Genomic DNA, 21,382 nt, shown 5'->3' on the forward strand with positions numbered 1-21,382 from the left:
GGAGAGAAACCACCAGAAGCTCGCCCACTCCCAGAGCCCCACACGTACTTATCGCGTGTGCTCCGTTCTCCTCCCCGTTCACCGTGGCCTCTCCGTTCTTTGGTGGGTGCTGCTGGGCCACGGCCGCTGGGGCCGCCGTGGCTGCCGTGGCCGCCGTGGCCGCCGCTGCCGCCGCCGCCGCGCTGGCCTGCTGCTGCTGAGCGAGCTTCTCCCGGAAGGCCTGCTGCCGCGTCTGTACTACGTCAGGCATTACAGCGTCGATCAGGGACAGCGACTCTATGGGGCGGCCGTCGAACACCGTGCCATCCTGGGGAGAGAGCCACAGGGGGCGGCCGTCAGCTCCCGGGGCCCGGTGGCCTCTGCGCTCCAGGCCCAGCGGGTGCGGGGCCCAGAGCGACGCCCAGGGGGTCCGGCCGGGCCGGGGCAGCGGCGCAGAGTGGGGAAGGAGGGGACGGGGTGATCGGGGACGTGGCTCAATGTCCTACAGCGTCCAGGCCGCCCCGCCACGAAGAACCATCTGGCCCCCACGTGCTGAGAGTGCCGAGTTTGAGAAGCCCTGCCGGATGTTACGATAAGTACAGAAAGTCTATGAACCACCACCGTCTTGTGAGGGAGAGGCAGCTCTTTGGAAACCTCAAGACCAAATCAGAGATTTTGGCACCATTCATGTTTGATTCCTCGTACACGTGTCCGTGTGACTTAATAAAATATCCATCTGCTGCCACTGGGGTTCAGGGTGTAGACCAAATACAGCCGTGAAATACGGGCGACAGCAGTGCTCAGTCCCCATGAGTGTTTTTTCAACTGGTTTTGATTCTCTGGCTTCTATCTGCAATGAAAAAATTTCCATACACACTGAACACAGGAGGGAGTTCTTAGAAATCGTTCCAAATATCAGAGTCAGACAAGTCAGTGCTTCTGGGTTGTGGCTGCTCAGTGTGCAAACATGTTTTTGCATATCCTGAACTTGAATTACCTCGGAAATTAGGAAGAAGTGAATGCCAGGAGTTTCAGCTGGACATGATCAAAATGATCCATGACCCCAGCTGACTTCTGGCCATCGTACAATATTGCATTTGAAAGCAATGAAACAATAGGAAACCCTGGAAAACGTGTACGCAAGTAGCCGGTCACCTCGTCGACCACCTTCATGCTTTGGTTCTGGCCACGGTGTGGCCAATGTTGACCGAGTGGTCAGCACACTTCCCTACCACCTTCTTCAGAGAGTCACGCCTCAAAGGGACGACCACTTGGCAGAAAGTAGAAACTGCCCAGAACAATGAAAACACCTCCCAGTTTAAACTCTGGAAGCATGCTGTCCCACTGTTCAGTGACCGCAAACCGAAGTCACAAATGACGCGCCCTTTTATTCATCTCCAGACATGCTGGAATTTGGAAGTGAGGAAGAGACGCCACGAGGGCTTCTCGACAGACTGAACACATGGAAACCAGGGGATGGAGACATCGAGTGGCAGGATCGCACGATCTGAGAGCTGGGGGGGGAGGCGCCCTCTGGGGTCACGCGCTCCTATCCCCACATTTAACTGTTTTGTGGAAAAAAGAGATGAGACGGGGCCTCAAGGGGCCGGTGGAACACGGCCTCCGGGCACCCAATCTGAGAGGAGGAAGGAGGAGAGGGCCACACTCAGGGAAGAATGTGCACAGGACAGGCAGAAATTCGGGTGTTTTTCAAAGATGTAGGTTTTCGGAAACGGGTGGAGGAACACGGGTGGCCGAGTACAGGATGTATTACTTTTGTAGTTTTTAAAAGCTACAGAGAACGCAGAATAAGACAGGCTTGTAAGGAGCAGGGCCGTTCCAAGCGAGGGAGCGTGGAAGGAATCCAGCAGCCGGGCCACGGGTGGCGTGGCCACGACTGGTTTCCGAGCTGTTCCACGGTCGCCGGGCTCTGCTGGTGGGGCCAGGCCAGCGGCCCGCGCCCCGGGAGCGCACGTACCTCGTTGATGCTGATCTCGGCCTCCACATACTGCAGTCCCTTCTGCAGGATAGAGATGAGAGCGGCTGGCGGCACCAGCGTCCCGTTGATGTTGGACTGGCTGATGTGGCTCTCGATGCCGAACGTGAACGCCGAGTGGGAAAAACCTGCAGCGAGAGACGGGGGGGAGCACAGGCTTTCGTGAGGCCCGAAATGGAGGGTGGCGGGAGGCCCAGCCACGGAGAGCCGATGGCGGCTGCACGGACTGGAGGTGCTCGGGATTAGCTGGGGGGGCGCGGGGGGCGCGGGACGGCCAGCTCCGGTGTGGGCCGAAGTGGTGCCAACGGGCAGGGGGATGGAAGAGATGCAGCGGCCCCAGACCTGTGTGCAGGGGACGGGAACAGCTTTAGAGGTGGGGCCGTTTCGGTGTTATTAATGGCAAAACGGAGCATAATCTGCCCTGGATAAACTTTTTTTAAAAAATATTTTATTTATTTGACAGAGAGAGAAAGCACAAGCAGGGGGAGCGTCAGAGGGAGAAGCAGGCTTCCCGCCGAGCAGGGAGCCCGATGTGGGGCTCGATCCCAGGACCCTGGGATCATGACCCGAGCCAGGCAGACGCTTCACCGCCTGAGCCACCCAGGTGCCCCCTGGGGAAATGTTTCTGCTGCCGAAGTGCAACTCTGGGCCTTCTCCGTGTTGCCGTCCCTCGTTCCAGAGCTCCTGGCTCCGGTCTCTGAGTGTCCCCCGGCCCAGCCGCAGTGCACACAGGGTGCCTTTCTTTAGCCGGGCTCCGAGCGCTCATGGCAGGCGGGGGCCAAGGCACCACACGGCCAAACATCCGAAGAAAAAGAGACCATTCTGGACCCACTGGGGTGGCTTGAGTCGATTTATCTAATAATCGGTAACTTTCCCTTGGCTATGGGATGCTGGCTCCTCCCCGTCCTTCCCTCAGCACTCGTCAGGGTGGTTACCGCGTGTACAAAACAATGCCTACTTCCAGAAAGGGAGGTGGCAGGGCAGGGGGTAGGAGGTGCTGGGGACCCCTGGGGGGTCCGAGGGCAATCGGGAACCTGCTGTGGCCACCGCTTCCTCAAGCAGGGTAAGGGGGCACCCTACGGCCGGAGCTCCCAGCTGCTGCAGGTCTTCCCTGCAAGGGGGCAGCCCAGTCTGCTGGGAGTACCGTCCCCTTGCTTGGTCTGGGATGGCCAGGGGTGCCCAGAAACTGGGAAGCCTTGTGGGGTGCAGGCCTTGTGAGTAACAGGAGCCCCTATGCTTAGCTCCCTGCCTGGAGGTGGAGTGCGGCCAAAGGCACTCCCACCATGAGGCTCTGAACTCTCTTACCGTGTACGCTGGACATTCATCAGGCAAAAGGGAAGGCAGCGGGAGTTCTGGGGGTGAACCCTCCAGCTGCCTTGCCAGGATGTCCTGCCCACTGTGCGGCGAGAATCTGCTCATCCCACAAGGCTGGACTGCTCTGACCAGTCTTGGGGTTACCCCCTTCAGCTCTGCCAGACTCTCATTTGTAAGGGGGGGTCCCTCGAATCCTGCTCCCCAGGGGCCTCCTCCACGAGCACCTCCCCATCACCACTGGCTCATCCTCCCTGGGGGGTCCCCGCTGCTGGCCTGCGAGGCCTGCACACGGCCTCCCACACTCATGCTGCTAGCACCCCACCTTCAGAAGCCAGACCGACAGGGGCATGGCATGGGCCCCGCCTTCCAGCAGATTCCACATCGCGGCTCTCTGCCTTCCCCAGAGCAAAATACAACCAGCCGTTGCAATAAACGCAGCGCTCAGCAGATGGGAATGTTCCTCCGTGAAAGGAGCTTTCTGGGTTTGCATTTTCCTCTCCTCTTCCCCGTCGACTTTCTGCTGCTCCTCAGCCCACCCATTCATCCCCCAGTGCCTGATTATAAGGAATGTATAAAACGCGTCCTTTATTTGTTTTGAGTCCTGTACCAGCCACGGTGACTTACAACGGGCTGCAGATCCCTTCCCGAACCACGTGCCTACGAGCGCCGCACAGGCCCGCATCTGAGGCCCCCCCCATCTCCGGCCTCCGAGGGCCAGAGGCCAAGGCCCTCTCCACCCGCCTCCCCTCTGCCTTCTACCTTGCCCTCCGCCTCAGACCCTTCCCCTACCCCTCGGGCCAAGACGGAACCACCACCCAGTGACTCTTCCCTGGACCTGCGCGTGACGGCCTCCTTACTCAGGACTCTTCCTGGCTGCTGACCCCAGTCCCCACTCTCGGGGCCCCCACCTCCTCCTCCATCTGCCCCCCACCCCCCGGGCGAACAGGGCGGAACGCTGACTTCCACAGCCATTTCTTCTTTCCTGGTATCTTTCCAAAGTCCACGGCGGGGCCACACCCACCGCAGGACTCATAAAACAGGCGCCTGCTCGGGGCCAGCACCGCCCCACGCCCTTGCCACGACCTCGCTGAGGCCTCGCGGTCACCCTGGGCCTCCGCCACCCTGACTGCGACGTCCCCTTCTACCGGGCAGGTCTCGAGCTCCTGCCAGGGTCCCCAACAGGCCCTGGGCGTTCAGGCTGACAGCCGAAGCCGGGCAGCGGGACGCCACTCTCAGCCCACCAGGTGATTCCACTGACAACCGTCCACGGAAGCTGCCAGCGGAGCCCCACGCCGACAGCCGACACGGGCACAGACGGCCGACTCGGGCACAGACGGCCAACTCGGGCACCGACAGGCGACACGGGAGCCGACAGCCGACTCGGGCGCCGGCCGACACGGGCACCGACAGGCGACTCGGGCACCGACAGCCGACTCGGGCGCCGACAGGCGACACGGGAGCCGACAGCCGACTTGGGCGCCGACAGGCGACAAGGGCGCCGACAGCCGACTCGGGCGCCGGCCGACACGGGCGCCGACAGCCGACACGGGCGCCGACGGCCGACACGGGCGCCGGCTGAAACGGGCGCCGACAGCCGACACAGGCGCCAGCCAACACGGGCGCCGACAGCCAACATGGGCACCGGCTGACTCGGGCGCCGACAGGCGACACGGGCACCGGCTGACACAGGCACCAGCAGCTGACTCAGGTGTCAGCCACACGGGCGCCGACAGCCAACTCGGGCACCGGCCGACACAGGCGCCGACAGCCGACTCGGGCGTCAGCCGACACGGGAGCCGACAGCCGACACGGGCACCGACAGGTGACACGGGCACCGGCTGACACGGGCGCCGACAGCCGACACAGGCGCCAGCCGACACGGGCGCCAACAGCCGACTCGGGCGCCGACAGGCGACACGGGCACCGGCTGACACGGGCACCAACAGCCGACAGCCGACACGGGCACCGGCTGACACGGGCGCCGACAGCCGACTCGGGCGCCGACAGCCGACACGGGTTCCTGCGGGGGAGGCGTCCCTCTCGGTGACTCACAGCACGAGCGGGGAGGAGAGCTCAAGCCTCCGCTCTACGCCTCGTGCGCCCCGCCGGCAGCTGCACCTAAACCCTGCAGCCCGGGGACCGACAGACACTGATTTCTCACAGTTCTGGAGGCCGGGACGCGCACGGTCCAGGGCCAGATGTGGTGTGTGGCGAGCGCCGATTTCTGGCGCTCACACGGCACAAGGGGCAAGCTAGCCCCGTGGGGGTCTCCTTCATAAGGACGTGAATCCCATTCATGACGGCTCCGTGCTCACAACCGAATCGCCTTCCGAAGGCCCTGCCTCCGAATACTATCACACGGGGGTGGGGGGGGTTAGGATCCCAACAGAAGAATCTGGGGGAGACCCAAAATGCTGTTACGGCTTACACACAAGGACAGTAAGTACTGGAGAAGTTAGGTAACGGGTCCAGGGTTCATGCATGCGATGAGAGGTAGAAGCAGAATTTCAACTCTAGCTGTGGGGTCGCAGGACTCATTGTTTCATCCGACCCTGAACACCCACAGGCACAGGAACCAGAATTCTTCAATTCCCGGGTGGATGCCAACTCCGTTACCTAGCCGGACCTCGCTGGCTCCCATCGGCCAGAGCCACGGATGCAGCGTAGACAACATGCAAAGGGCAAGCCGCACGCCCACTTCTAACCCAATGTTCCACTACATCCTTGATTTCCTTCTGCATCCGGTGTTTAAATGTCACGTATAAGGTCTGGTTGCCTAAGTTTCTGATCTCTGTGCGTCATAATGTTTTGCGAGGTAGATCCCACTTTTGGAGACATTTGGACAACATTCAGTTGAGGCTTGCTGCAAGAAGGGGACGGAGATGAACCAAGGGCGTGGGAGTCTAAGACTGCAAAGAGGCTGGGAGAGGAATCGCTGGAATGAACTTCCCCCACTGAAGCAAAATGATGACTGAGCAGATAAAGGTGCACGGGAGAGCCATGAGCTTGAACATCTGTGATTAACACTTGTGTCCTCTATTCGGGGGGGGGGGCAGAAAGTTATGACTGGAAACCGGATATCTTCATAAACACACACGGTAATAATGTTCCATGTCACCATTGAAACCAGTCCTCCTATTTGCTTATAAATTTACATGAGCTGCATGTCTCTGGGCGAATCTATGCATGGCCTCTAAATCAATGGTTTTTTCATCCATTTGTTCATTTGTTTGGAAGACTTTCTTGACTTCGAGCCAACCCGCTTTCATCGAGGCAAGCAGGAGGGCCAGGTGCAGAGAATGTCAAGAACAGTCAGGAGCGCTGGGTCTGTCCTCGATCCCCCACCGAGTGCCTGGGCCAGGTCACATCATTTGGCTGGGCCTCTGTTTCCTTTTCTACGTTGTGGGGATAAAACGTACCTCAAGGAGCTGATGTGAGAACCAGATGTGAGACCAGCAGGCCTGCATACGTTTTTGAATCTAGAGAAGACCCTGAACTAGTAGAAACCTTCCTTCTCTGCCTTTCCTTGTTTGTTCAGCGAGGAGACTGGATGAAACCATCACTCGGATACCTTGCAGTCCTGATGTTCATTCATCATGGAACTGGGACGTGTCCACAGACCGTGTGAGCAAGGCCTGCTTGAGCACTTTCTCTTAGGCTCGGGTTACTGGAGCTCTGCCATGTACCAGTGCTGCGTAAGGCGCCATCTTGGAAGACGGGCCCCTCCAGGCAGGATGCTTCTCCCCTGGGGCTGGCCCAGCCTCCACCACCACCAGCGCCCCACTCCTCCCAACTGGATTCCAAGGCTAAGAAGTCTATTCATTTGCAGTCTGCCAGAGCGGTAAGACTCCTTGCCTTACACCTCTTCAGCTTTCAATGCTTCTCTTCTTCCACCCAAGAGGACATCAATAGGAAAAAGCACATTATGTCAATGATGGAGATGGAAATACTCAGGACTAGTCCTAGTCCGATGGCAGGTGTGGAAGTTGTTCAAAAGGAGAATAAAGAGCTTAGTGGTACCTGGATGAAAGACCTGTGTGAGGGCAGAGCGTCAGCGTCCCTGGTGTCCAACACCCACCAGCCTGGAGTCATGCTGCAGCCGGGAGGCCTGCCGCCTACTTAGTAAGAGGCAGCCCAGCTAACGCTCTCGACAGCAGGATTTCTCAGCTGCGGCATGACTGACATCGGGGCCAGATCCTTGGCTGTGGGGAGCACCACCCTGTGTGTTGTAGCATGTGGAACAACACCTCTGGCCTCTACCTACTGGATGCCCGAGGCGCCTCCTCTCCCTCATGACAACCCAACGTGGCTCTGGATATTGCCTAATTGACCCCGACATGGTTGAGAACCAGCAACCTAGAAAAACTAAATCCCCCAAAGGACACTATCCACAGTCTACTCACACTTCTGCTTGACTTACAAACACAATGGGTGGATGCTTGTCACCCTCCATATGCACTTGGTCACAGAATTCAGGTAACACGCAGTAACGGGGGATAGCCAGATAAAGGTGAGAGTATTGCCAAGGAGAAAAAAGGGTGCACTCGTGATCAACTGGGAAAAGTTTAAAATAAGCACCACATTTTATATAAAGCATGGCGAGATCTTCAAGAGGAAAGTCCTTTCTGTTTTCCTCACGAGAGAGGAAAAGAGGCTGTACATGAATTGGTCTCACCCAACTAGGCAATAAAAGCAGATTTAAAACAAACCAAGTACATGTTTTCTGTTTCTGGCAGTTACCACATCGCTGAACCATACTCTTCCACAAAGGGCTTCACAAACCATGTCAGTTAGTGATCAGTTGAACCACTCCGCCCAGTTAATGCTGGCCTCGTTCGTCAGCAAAACCTACTAAATTATCGCTCTCTGGCCCTTAGAAATGCTGCTTATTTGGCAGAGAAAAGCAGACGTAGAATACTCAAGGCAGCTGTGAGGTGGTTTTGTGTCTTCAGCCGAACCGAATACCAAGGGCACCGATTTGAGGCGTCTATAAATGCAGAATCTTTATTAAATATTTAAAGAACTTGCACGCTTGGAATATAGACAGCCGCCCAAAGCCAATGGGCATGTTGAATTCTAACTGCCTAGATCGGGGAAGGCCAAGTGAGGCCCGCAGGCCAAGTCCGGCCCACTGCTTGTACTTGCAAATAAAGTTTTACTGGAACCGTGAGAAACGAATGTGTGCTATTCCTAGAGTCTGGTGTTTTCCATCTCAAGAGCCATCAGGAGCCCGCAGGCCCGGGCAAGACCCGTCGCCTGAGCCTGGGCCTGGAAGCCCCTCGAACCCGGCCGTGAGCCGGGGGCATCTCTCAGGGGCTCCCCAGGCACTTCTGCTCAAAGCGCACACCTGCTTCCCGCTTCCCTGGAGAGTCCCTCTGCTTATTCCGGTCTCTTGGTCTAGAACAGGGGTTCATGGTTGTCAAGGGAGGGCGATTCTGTCCGTCCGTCCCCCCTGCCCCAGCAGACGCAGGCACTTTTGGTTGTCACAGGGGTGTGCGTGGGTGGGGGGGGAGCCACAGGCACCTAAGAGGGAGAGACCAGGGACGCTCAGCATCCTACAGTGCAGAGCACAGCGCCCCGTGACAAAGAGGGGGCCGGGCCGACTTCCAACAGTCAGAGGGCGAGAGAGCCGGCTCCCAAACGCCCCTGTTCCCCACTGCGGACACCTGCTCGGTCGTCATGGCTTCGGCCGGATGGCCTTGCTCTGCGGAGGCCCGTCTTGTCCTCCCGGGAGGGAACGTCCCTCCTGAGCTCCAGCAGCGCCCAGCACTCTCCATTCTTCCGCACCTCCCAGCTTCCGAGGAGACAGAAGCTTCCTGAAGGGAGGAAGCCCATCTGCATTCCCTTCCTGACACACAGAGCACCCACCTCGGGGCAGCAGCTGCGGCTGCAGACGGATGCAGGTGAAGGAAACTCAAGGAAGGCTGAGAAAAACCGCTCAGGCTGATGGGAGAGAAGGGGCAGTAAGCAATGGAACAAACCGGAGTCCTTGCTATTTTCAGAGTAAAAGCCTTGAAGGAAAAGGATAAGAATGAAGGATTTAGGGCCGACAGTATAAGAGAAGGAAAACAGTTTTTAAACAAATCTGATGGCCATACAAGCAACAGCTGACTGTTGGCCATATGTAAACCTCAACTGTAAAAACGATCACGGTATCTGAGAGTAAGAATAAAGGTAAGGATATCCAGTGCGTATTATGGGGCTTAGCCCTTTTCATGAATTCGCTCAGGGCTGGCAACAACCTATGAGTTAGTCTTATGAACTCCATGTTACTGATGAGGAAATTGAGTCACAGAGCAGTTAAGTGATTCCCCCAAGGGCACAGAGCTCGGAAGTGGCCATCTGACCCCCGAGTCCATGCTCTTTTTTTTTTAAGATTTTATTTATTTGACAGAGAGAGACACAGCGAGAGAGGGAACACAAGCAGGGGGAGAGGCAGAGGGGCAGAGGGAGAAGCAGGCTTCCTGCCGAGCAGGGAGCCCGATACGGGGCTCGAACCCAGGACCCTGGGATCATGACCTGAGCCGAAGGCAGATACTTAACTACTGAGCCACCCAGGCGCCTCCCGAGTCCATGCTCTTAACCCACACACAGGACACTCTTGAAATTTGTTTAGAAACTTCTAAATGATTCAAAATGGCGCCCCTTTAAAAAACAGGAAGAAGATCATTTTATCAGTAACACCATTTATAATACATTTTTCAGCCAACTAAGCTGCAAACAAGGTCTGTATTGCAAAAGCGACGCAGAATGCTTTCTGCATGACACAAAGCAAACTAAGATGAACTGTATCTTTCGACGACACTCCCCTAAAGAGAGCAGCGTTAGGAATAAAAGAGCCCGCAAGAGTCAGATGCAGCGATGGAGGAACTGGGCACGGTTTCTCTTTGCTTATAAAGATAGCACCCTTCCCCAAGCACTCCAAGGCCTGCGTCTGTCCTCATTTGCTTCCCTGGCTTCCTTTTCTGACAACAAACAGGTGGAATTAAACTACTTCCAAGGCCCCTTTCAATTCTAAAACTCTACGTAGAGGTTAGAAATGACCTCCGTACGCCAGCAAACCCAGAGGATTTTAATTTACAGAGGTGACTCAGTAGCCACACAGAGGGAGGGGTTCATGCCATCGAAAGAAGAACGGATCACTTACAATTCCCGAGAGACGGGGCCCCGCCACACCACACAGGGCCACACGCAGGGACCAGGAAGCCAGAGAGACGGAGGGTGGAACTGGGACTAGCTTTTATGAGTACAATGGAGGGGCAGCAGCTAGGTGGGGATGTCCCTTATTGGACGGGAAGTGAAAACACACGCTGTAGAGTCTGTGGTTGGCAGGTCTGTAACATGATTTTCGCGTGCTGGCGGAAGCCATCCTGGGAGGGAGACAGATGCACAGCCCCCGCCGCTGGCAGGGCCCTGTGGCTCGGTGCACACCCTGCTCCCATCTCCCAGGCTGCACGGACCGCTCATTTATTATGCAGCACTTCCTTAGGTTTCTTCGAATATCGACATTCCTGCAACATCCCTCTGCACGGCGGATCGTCAAGGTCTCCGCACCAGAGCTGCGGCTGTCTGGCCCACGAGGGGACAGGAGTGACTGGAGGTGGTGGGAGCAGGGCGGGTGCTGACCCAAATAAAGATGGCAGGGAGGCCAGGGGTGACGACGTGGGAGCTGGGTCCGATAAATCAGAGAAACACACACACACACACACACACACAGACGGAGCTAGAAGCTGTCATACCCTCATCTTTGGAAGCTACTTTGCTGTGGGTTCACTTCTCCCGTTTGGAAGTGACGGATTAGTCTCACCAGAGGATTACATTTTCTGCCCAAGACGCCGTTCTTATCATACAGAAACTCGACTTCTACCCATAGTAAAAAGCGTAAAACTATGCTGAGAATCCTTTTTGATTTTGCAGTCTCAGTCACCGCACGTGTGCGTATCATCAGCTTTATGATTCTTTGTCTTAAAAAAAAAAAATCCTCAAGACCCAGCCGTCGCTTTCTCTCCTAATTCTGACACTCGGACACAGAAAGTGGAGTGCAGCGAGAATGTTTTTATGGGCTGCAGACCTGTTCTAGATGACCTGCCATAATACGGAATTTGGTGTAAAATGGAACAGTCTTGGATGGCGCCCAAAAGAAATACCAGAAGGACCTCGTTAAAACAGGGTTTCACTTAAAACATCTGGCCTGGACCCCAAGGGTGGTGGCTGAGTACAGCGTGGGCCTCTGACTATTGCAGCCCGTGCGCCCTGCCAAGATTTTAATATCCTCTCAACATGGGAAACATCCAGGAGGGGAAAGCATTAGTCAGGTTATAAACTAAGGTTGCTACTTCCTCCCGGGCCAACAACTGGCTCGGGGAGAGGCGGCCTGGCGAGGGAGGCCGCTGTCCCTGCCGGGTTCCCAGAGCCCCGCGGGGGAGGGGGGAACACGCGCGGGGAGCCGCCTGCACTCCAGCTTCCAGAAGGACGCGAGGAAACGCAAGCAAAGGCGCCACGTGCTGGCACCAGGGCTCCCCGGCCCCCCCCCCAAGTCTGAACCCTCGGAGATTGGAGGTTCGGAAATCAGCAAATAGGAGGAGCACGGAGGCCACGCCAGAGGTTCATAATTGAGAACATCATTAGCAACTTAAAAAAAAAATTTTTAAATTAACTTACGAGTTTGGGGAAAACAGAGAAAGCAATTTGGAAGAGAGAGGAAATAAGTCATGTGATTCTGCACCTGCTAAAACTGCTGTGTGCACGTGGGGTAGTGTCTTCCAGCCCCCTCCTCCGTGCAAATGGCGTTTTATGTGCATTCTTTCGCCCATCCATCTCTGTATCCTGCTTCTTTACCGAACACAGCACAGGCATGTCCGCTGCTTGCTACGCGGTCTCGACAGCCACCGTTCTGGCAGACTGCGTCCACTCGTCCTTTACTCACGCTAGCCTCGATTTACTTTCAGGAAGGAATCAACGGCTTCCACGCGCGTGGGGCTCGAGCGTTTCCGCCCGCCCCTAACCTGCGGCCAACCCGACTGCCCGGGATTTTGTCGTTCCTCCCATTCCGTGTCCTTCGTCCCCGTCAGCAAGCTGGCTCCTTCTCCCTGAACCCCTTGCCGAGCCTCAGGGCCTTCCTCAACCCAGTTTCCTGATTTTGCTTGAAATGGTCTTCCCCTTGCCTTGCTTGCGAAATTCTAGCTCAAACATCTCCCTCTCAGGCGCCTGGGTGGCTCAGTTGGTTAAGCGACTGCCTTCGGCTCAGGTCATGATCCCAGGGTCCTGGGATCGAGTCCCGCATCGGGCTCCCTGCTCAGCGGGGAGTCTGCTTCTCCCTCTGACCCTCCCCCCTCTCATGTGCTCTCATTCTCTCTCTCTCAAATAAATAAAATCTTAAAAAAAAAAACAAAACATCTCCCTCTCTCTGTGCCCTGTTTCGGGGGTGCTGTGCCCCCTTTGCACACACTTCCAAGGTTACATTCATCAGCCTCTGACAGGTGACCCTCCAGAGGTGGGGGAAGAAGCAAGACTCCCTCTTCTCCTCTGTCCTTTGTCCCCTAGCACCTAGGGCAGTGCCACCAGGCGAAGGACACGCCCTCACGACACTCCCGTGGAGGTGAACATCGTGATGGCTGTCCTATTCCGGGACATCGAGGCCTCCCTGATGGCACCGAAACCTCGGACGGTACCCAATTAAGTTTAAGTAGCACAGGAGCAAACATCTTAAAATCTAAGTTATTTACTTTAATATGTGTCGTGCATATGCAGCTAACCGACTAGCACATCTCTGGAACTGTTTCAACTTAAGGAAAATATTAATAAATATTAATAAAATGTGGCAACATGCTGCAGATGGGACACAAACTGTTGAGGCTGGGAAATACGCACGGAGACCCAGGAGAGCCACAGAAGTTTGCAAAGGGAAAAGGAAATAAAGATCGCTCAGCACACACACACTGGGCTGCAGGTAAGGGGCACGGCAGGGGGGGGCGCCCGCATTCTGTTAAAAGTCTTGCGGAGGCCTGCAAACTAAATCGTGTGTCATGGCTGCTTCTGTGCTTTAAAGATGACATGAAGAGCTATGACAGACACCCAAGTATCTAAACTTGACAGAAAGCTGTCTCCACCCTGCTCTAGGGCAGAGACCTGGACTAGGGAATGGGGCCAGTAGGCCCCGAGGAAAGCAATTGTGGAATCCTCAACTTCTTTTATGAGGCCAGCAGGGCCCAATACCCACACCTAACAAGGATGTTCAAAACGCAACAGGACACCCCAGTTTCTCCCAGTAAGATAAATGTGAATATAGCAGACACGGTATTAACAGACCAAATTCAGCAACATATAAAAAACGACAAAATGTCTGGGCCAAGTGGGGTCCATTCCAGGAATGCAGGGTTTAATGTCAGAAAGTGAATCGACGATTTCACCACATTAACAGAACCAAAAAAAATCATTTAAAAGAGGAAGATTCTGGAGCCAGATGGCCTGCTCCGGATCCTAGGTCCAGCACTTCCAGCAATGTGGCGTGGGCACGTCGCTGTCTGCTCAGCACCTGGGCTTTCCCGCCGGGACGTGCAAACGTGGTCGCATCTGCTTCCGAGGGGGTCACAGCTTTATTCACCAAGTACTTAGAATCATGCGTGGCACATGGTAAGTGCTCAATAAACGTTCGCTCTGGGACTCCCAACAAGGCCGTGACAACGGGAACAGAAGCAACACTGGCAAGATAGGAGCCGTGCCCGGCTGGCGGAGTAATGGATGAGAACGGAAGATGGGGGCAGGAGGAAAGATACCCTGGAAGATGATGGAACAGGAGAAGTTGTTCCTTGGAGGGTGGGGGTGGTCAGCGGTCAGGAAATGGCAGTGGTACTAAGTGGGATTATATTAAGGAATGCCTGGGAGCAAGGCACCCAAAACAGCAGTCTGCAAGGCAAAGGAGGGGTTGGGGTGGGCCCCCAAACTGGGGGTCGGTGGAAAGGCAGGGGTGGACCCCCAGATTGGGGGGGTTGGTGGAAAGGTTGGGGTGGACCCCCAGGCTGGGAGGGGGGGTGGTGGAAAGGTTGGGGTGGACCCCTAGGTTGGGGGGGTTGGTGGAAAGGCTGGGGTGGACCCCCAGGCTGGGAGGGGGGGCGGTGGAAAGGCTGGGGTGGACCCCAGGCTGGGGGGTGTCGATGGAAAGGCTGGGGTGGACCCCAGGCTGGGGGGTGTCGATGGAAAGGCAGGGGTGGACTCCCAGGCTGGGGGGGGGGGTCGATGGAAAGGCTGGGGTGGACTCCTGGACTGGAGCATCGATGGGAGATGCGCAGGTGAACCCCCGGCCTTGGGGAGAAAGCAGCACACTGGCCTCAGACACAGATGTGGGAGGGAAAGAAAGGGACGTCCCCTTGGGGACCGTGGCACGTATGAAGTGGACGGCAGAGGGGACACAAGTAAAGCAACACGCGCTAACACCGGGGAGAGGAGGGACAGGGTCAGGTCCAACAGTCCAGATGACTTGCTCGTCCGTCGGGAAGGAAGAACGGGAGAGGGAGGGAGGTGGCAGGAAATAAAATATAGGAAAGCTGGACACCGTGAGGTCACATCTGAGTTGCAGAGCAGGCCAGCCTTAAATGTCATCGTGCCTGAAGTTCTGAGGACAGGCACCGTGACAAGGGGCTGCTACATCTTAGCTAGAAGAGGAAACTGGAACCATCTCAGACTTCTTTATGTCACCACCAACTCTGAAAGTAGGAAGCGACGGGATACATCTTCAACAGTCTCAAGTTGTTCTGATGTTCACAGCAATGGAAGCTGTTGGGCTACACCGAGCAGGTCACGTATTTAAACAACTGGAACTTATAAACGATGAAGGAATTTTCATTCTAATTGCTTTTTATGCCCTCCAACAGATTAACAAGCACAAGAACGGCAAATCGTGAATCTTGGCGTTTCTGCACATACAAATCAGAACAGTCAACTCAGAACAGGTTGCACAAAGTCGCCTGGGAACCAGGATAGTGGCATCTGGGACACAGGAAAGAGCAACTTCATCGTTCCATGTTGTCGCTCTGAGGGGCTTTATCATCAAACCAGAAGAACAGTTTAGGACAAAAATAGACTCGTTTTGAATGAAGAGGGGCTCGTCTGCAACTAGCACCATTACAAGAGGGTTTATAACGAACAGTTCACACGCACGGGCATGTCAGCTGAGGACCGAGCCCCCCAGATTCTACTGTGCAAAGGGAACAGTGGGTACGCTGCGTTGGTGGTGGAGTGTCCATTACTGATGCCACAAAGCTAGCTAGGGGAACAGTTCATTCTTTCTAGATGAAAGGCATGGGCATCACATTCTCCAGCTACTTAACCGCCCCTAAATTTTTCAGTTGGAGTACAACATACACACAGATGATAGATATGCAACCACAACCCAGATTTAAACTTCGGGACTGTGGCAGGAGCAGCCACAGAGCTCCCCTAGTTCTCCTTCTGTCCCCGCTCAGTGGAAGCTGCATGCCTACAGGACAGACGCCCGATGTAAACCCCGGACGCCAAAGCTCGGGTGGTTAGAACACTTCACATGTGTCCCTGTACGTGCTGCTGGGGAAATTAAGTGCCATCGTATAAGTCCACGGGGACGGCATAACTGTACGTGTGTGCTTAGCTTCCCCCGGACCGGGCCTCATGCAAGTTACCTGTGCTGATGCTCATCTGCTTCTCTCCCCCCTCAGCTTTATGCAGGTAAGAGTGACCTGCGACATCATGTCCGTTCCCGCTTTACAACATGATGATTTGATAGCCACATACATCGTGAAAAGATTACCACGATCACGTTAGTTAAGACCTCCATCACCTCCTGGACTTACACTTACCTGATGTGGCCACAACACTGGCAATTTACTCCCTTAGCAACTTTCAAATATATAATACCCTACAGTGAACTATAAAGTCAATGTGGGGGCGCCTGGGGGGCTCAGTCGGTTAAGCATCTGCCTTTGGCTCAGGTCATGATCCTGGGATCTTAGGATTGAGCCCCGAGTCGGGCTCCCTGCTCAGTGGGGAGTCTGCTTCTCCCTCTGCCCCTCGCCCTTGCTTGTGCTTTCTCTCTCTCTCAAATAAATAAATAAAATCTTTAAAAAAAAAAAAAAGTCAATGTGCTGTCCGTTATAATCTAGATCTTTCTGCTGTAATTAACCATGAGTATAAACATTACTAAGTCCTGTGACTCCCTTGAGCGGATCGCAGGGTCTGAGGATGGTGTTGGGGAACCCTGGCACCCCATGACAAACGCGCTGCTCGCATCCGTGGGTAATAGGAAGGCATGTCTTGTTACTGTTCCGCGGGACTTCAAAGGTCCTTTCACCCAACAGTAACATGGACACGTTATTCAGGTCTTCCTTATCTATTATGTGATGAAACAAATACTTTATTATTTCTAAAGCAAAGGTGACCATTATCTCAAACAAATGCTTGCCTTTACCATAAAGATCCTCTTTTTAAACAGGGACACACATTAGCAATGTAAAAGGGCCACGGCAGTCAAAATATATTTTTAGAGACTCAGCTGAACAATAAGCCCTGAACTTTTGTTTAAATTAAGATAGCTGAACCATTTTAAAATGATTTCCCGAATCTGTGGAAACGTGTCTTGCATAAGAAGGCATTCCACGGTCCTAGGAAACACAGCAAAGCCTACCGGGTCATTTGTCAGCTGCTGGGATTACAATGGGCAAAATGGCTTTATCACTTTTGTAAACACAAATTATTCACAAATATTAAGAGTAGCGCCCTTTTCCTGGTTATCTAACCTCCTCACCAGGAGCAAAAAAAAAGAAAAAAAAATTTTTTTCTTTTTTTTTAAATCAGATGGAAAGTCTGCTACTCCCAATTATTTTATTATCTGCTAGAGAATGCTTTGGCAGACTTCCGCCTTCCCCGAGGGGAAAAAATACCCTGGAAAAATCTTAATAAAAATGAGGACTGCATTTTGCTCATTGTTAAAGTCTATTTGAGTTCTGCAGCAAAAGAAAGCAAAATATAGCCCAAGAAGATAAAGTGTGAAGAAACAGGATCCCATTAAAACCCCATTTATTAATAAAAACCAGTTGGAAGAAAAACATCCTGGAACTAAAGGACATGCATCAGTAGTTGTCCACCAGGGGCGACTTCACCCACCAGGCTACATCTGGCAAAGTCCAGAGACATCCTTGGCGGTGACAATAGCAGGGAGGGGGTGGGTTATTGGCATTTAGTGGGTGGAGACCACAGGGCTGCTCAAGAGCCTCCTAATACCAGGCAGCCCCAGAGGATAAAGAATGAGCTGGTCCCGGGTGTCAAGAGTGCTGAGGTTGAGAACCCTGGCCATAATGAATGGGCTGAAAGCCCCTGGGATAACACATGATGTGTGGTCAGAGTATCTCCAGGGATCAAGACCCTCAAATCTGCCCACAGCTCTTAGGCTGACCACATACGTATTATAGAATCCTTTCACCTAAAGTTCATAAGGGGGTCTTTTTTTCCTTGCCCCTCCGTTTTATTTTTTCAAGAACCAACAACGCCAAGGTCAAGAGTCACATGCTCCAGGGCGCCTGGGTGGCTCAGTCATTAAGCATCTGCCTTCGGCTCAGGTCACGGTCCCAGGGTCCTGGGATCGAGCCCCACATCGGGCTCCCTGCTCAGCGGGAAGCCTGCTTCTCCCTCTCCCAGTCCCCCTGTGCTTGTGTTCCCTCTCTCGCTGTGTCTCTGTCAAATAAATAAAATCTTTAAAAAAAGAAAAAAGAGTCAGACACTCCACTAACGGGAGCAAGCCAGGCGCCCCCATAAGGGGGCATCGCAAGAACATTTTAGACTCACTTGAAAAGGAGTGGGGAAGAAGCCATGCACAGACGTTTATATCCCCAGTACGAATGCGCCTGCCCAGGGTCTACAGCCCCAGTCAAACGCAGAATTTCTTCTCATGATAATTCCCCAGGAAAAGCCAGACAGGTGGGCACGGCATACAATGTCCACCTGAGTTTGCTGAATTCCCAAGGATGCAACACTTCGAACTCTATATGAGACAAGTGCTGTTCACCTTCAGATGACTGTTCATTATTCTTCTGTTGCCAGAAGGCTCACAAGGTTTCTGTGGCCATCCATTTTCAAGTGAGTATGGCCGTTACTCGAATCCATTATACAAAAGAACATCCCCATCAAAGCCTGGGCCCACAAGATGGCTAATGACTTGCAATTTTTAATTAAAACGTCTTCACTGTCTTCGCATTATTGACCTCCCGCTTTCTCTCTCACACACAAAACTGCAGATACTGGAAATGCAAAACTGTGTTTTGAGTTTATTTTTTATAATTAGGAAATTATTACGGACTCACGGGAAGCCACAGAAATAGTAGAGTCCTGTGTTACGCTTCATCCGGCCTTGCCCCGGTGGTGACATCTTCTCTCGCTGTACCATGGTATCAAAACCAAGACGACGACTTCTCGCTGACTGGTCGCTAGACCACAAACCTTCTGACCTGCGTGTCCGTGTGTGCATGCACACGCGCGGGCGTCTAATCCACGTACAATTTTATCCTATGTATCCACACGCCATGATCGTCGCCACAGTCCAGACACAGAGCTTTTCCATGAGCACAGAACTCCCCCAAACTACCCGTTTGTAGTTACAGCCACCCCAACCCTAGCTGCCGAGCCTACGGGCTTATCACTTTCAGTTCAACAGATGGGAGCGTCCAGGATGTAGCGTTTGGAAACTGGTTTGTCCTAGCCAGCACGTTACTCTGGAGACTCATCGGTCTGTGGCACGTATCCAGAGTTCATTCCTTTTTCCTGCCGAGAGGGACCCCAGGGTCTGTGGAGCCGATCACCCACCGAGGCACATTTGGGGAGTTTCCAATGTACGGCCATTACCAATGAAGCTGCTCTTTTCCGTTTCTTTTTTTTTTTTTAAATAACTGGATTTTATCAGACAGCAATTTAGCTTACAAATGGCACTGTGTGTGCCAAGGACTTGTCCCTAACGCTATTAAAAAGCCCCTGAGGGCGCCTGGGTGGCTCAGTTGGTTGGGCGACTGCCTTCAGCTCAGGTCATGATCCTGGAGTCCCGGGATCGAGTCCCGCATCGGGCTCCCTGCTCGGCTGGGGGTCTGCTTCTCCCTCTGACCCTAACCCCTCTCATGCTCTCTGTCTCTCATTCTCTCTCTCTCAAATAAATAAATGAAATCTTTAAAAAAAATAAAAATAAAAATAAAAATAAATAAATAAATAAATAAATAAATAAATAAAAAGCCCTTGAATGTAGTAACGTCAACGTGGAATTCAGGTGCTTTCTTCTCTTCTTTCTGAGACCCCAACCTCTGAAATAACCTCTACGTGAACTTCCAACCTGCAGCGCTGTGACTTACCAGTGAAACACACGAACACAGAACGTACCAGTTTAGCCCTTTCTGAGTGCTCGGGTCAGTGGCCTTAAGTACATACATGCTGCTGGGGACACATCCCCGCCATGCCTCTCCGGAACTCTGTCATCTTCCCAAACTCAAACTCTGTCCCCACCCAACACTAAGCCCCCATCCCGCCCTCCGCGCCCCCGGTAACCTCTGTCCTACTTCTTGTCTCTATGAATCCGACGACTCCAGGTGCCTCGCGACGGCCGATTCGTGCAGTATCTGTCCTTGTGCGTCTGGCTTCTGGCATCAGGCCCTCCAAGTTCATCCACACTGTAGGTGCGTCAGAACATCCCTCCTTTTGTAAGGCTGCATGGCCGTCCACTGTAGGGGGGGGCACACTTTATCCGTTCATCCGCCCATGGACACTGGGGTTGTCTCCACTGTGATGTTCTGAAAGAACATTCGACTGCAGCCCTAAAGGCAGAAGCGCATCTCTGCAGGAAGGGAGCACCACTGTCCATGACGTTCTCCTACATCCCTCCTGCTCCAACAGCTCACAAATCCGCGACGGTGAGCGGGGACAGACAGGACACTCCATACGAACTGCTCGCTATCTCTAACCAAGCAGAGGTCCTAAAAAAATGCAGCAAGAGGCCAGCAGAAGGGGGACGGTCATTTTTGAAGTAACTGACGGCTCCCCGCTCAGGAGGCAGGGACTAGATAGAGAAGGGTTTTTTCCACTGATGAACTACAATTCCCAGGAACCCTGCTTGAATCCAGGTGCGCTGGCTTTAAAAAGTACCGTTTTGGGGGCACCTTGGCGGCTCGCCGCTGAAGCTTCTGCCTTCGGCTCAGGTGGTGATCTCAGGGTCCTGGGATCGAGTCCTATATCGGGCTCCCTGCTCAGTGGGGAGTCTGCTTCTCACTCTCCCTTTGCCACTCCCCCTGCTTGTGCTCTCTCTCTCTCTCTCTCAAATAAAATCTTTAATAAAATAAAATAAAAAGTACAGTTTTAAAGGCCCCAGGTCACCTGGTATTGTTTCTGAGGGGACCTCTGTGCCCTTGTACTATTTCTGAGGAAAGAGCTGGGCACCTGCTGTGGGTGGCCTCCCCAGAAAAGAGAAAACCCACCCCCTCAGCCCTGTCCCCACCCCTACAGGGACCTCGGCTAGTTCACCCAGCACAGCCTGGCTCTCTCTCTTATCCAAACAGGCTTCTTTCCCCACCTGGCCCCAGGAAGCGGCTGTGCGCACATGCGTGATTTTGAAACTGCTCCGTAATCTTTCCAGAAAGTAGAAGCTCTCTGTTGTTTATAACAGAGCCACTGTATTTACCTTTGTGCTGGGGCATGCTGTGGAGACAAAATGCCGCCGAAGCCTCACTTGCTCTGCTCTTACGTCCTAACCACGCCGACCTCATTCACACTGGGGCATCGCAGGGCACGAAACAGGGTGCTCGGCACCTGGCAAGGAAATCTTTACCATTTGTCTTGGCCTAGAAGCTCCACGAAATGAATGAGAAATGGCACCTAGGTTCTGCTGTAAACCTTGAAAGGCTGAGCACATGTTTCACTTTCCTCCTTGGATGATACATAATCTAGAACTATCCAAGGACGATACATAATACAGAACTATGTGTGGATTATATAAATCCAAGGAAACATGCCTAATTCTATGTAGCTGGTCAACACACGTGTAGATACGGCTCTTCAGGAAAACAGAACCCGTCTAAGATGTAGATTTTCATTCAG

At 53.7% G+C, this 21,382-nt stretch overlaps 2 protein-coding genes across 8 annotated transcripts in view; one reads left to right on the forward strand and one right to left on the reverse strand.

The window, feature by feature from the left end:
• The window catches only part of GPR143 (G protein-coupled receptor 143), an 85,658-nt gene extending 83,117 nt beyond the window's left edge, over positions 1-2,541 (forward strand). The window contains exon 10 of the mRNA XM_078064803.1: positions 2,439-2,541. The gene's annotated coding sequence lies outside the window, so the exon portion shown is untranslated. The remainder of the gene's footprint in view (positions 1-2,438) is intronic.
• Positions 1-21,382, reverse strand: part of TBL1X (transducin beta like 1 X-linked) — a 214,863-nt gene that overhangs the window by 23,483 nt on the left and 169,998 nt on the right. For all 7 annotated transcript variants that reach the window (XM_078064799.1, XM_078064800.1, XM_078064798.1 and 4 more), the window contains 2 exons: positions 1,958-2,103; positions 49-307 (listed from right to left, as the gene is read on the reverse strand). In XM_078064799.1, the coding sequence (XP_077920925.1) occupies positions 49-307; positions 1,958-2,103 (405 nt within the window). The remainder of the gene's footprint in view (positions 1-48; positions 308-1,957; positions 2,104-21,382) is intronic.

This window comes from Halichoerus grypus, chromosome X (genome assembly GCF_964656455.1).
Source record: "Halichoerus grypus chromosome X, mHalGry1.hap1.1, whole genome shotgun sequence".
Classification (NCBI taxonomy): domain Eukaryota; kingdom Metazoa; phylum Chordata; class Mammalia; order Carnivora; family Phocidae; genus Halichoerus; species Halichoerus grypus.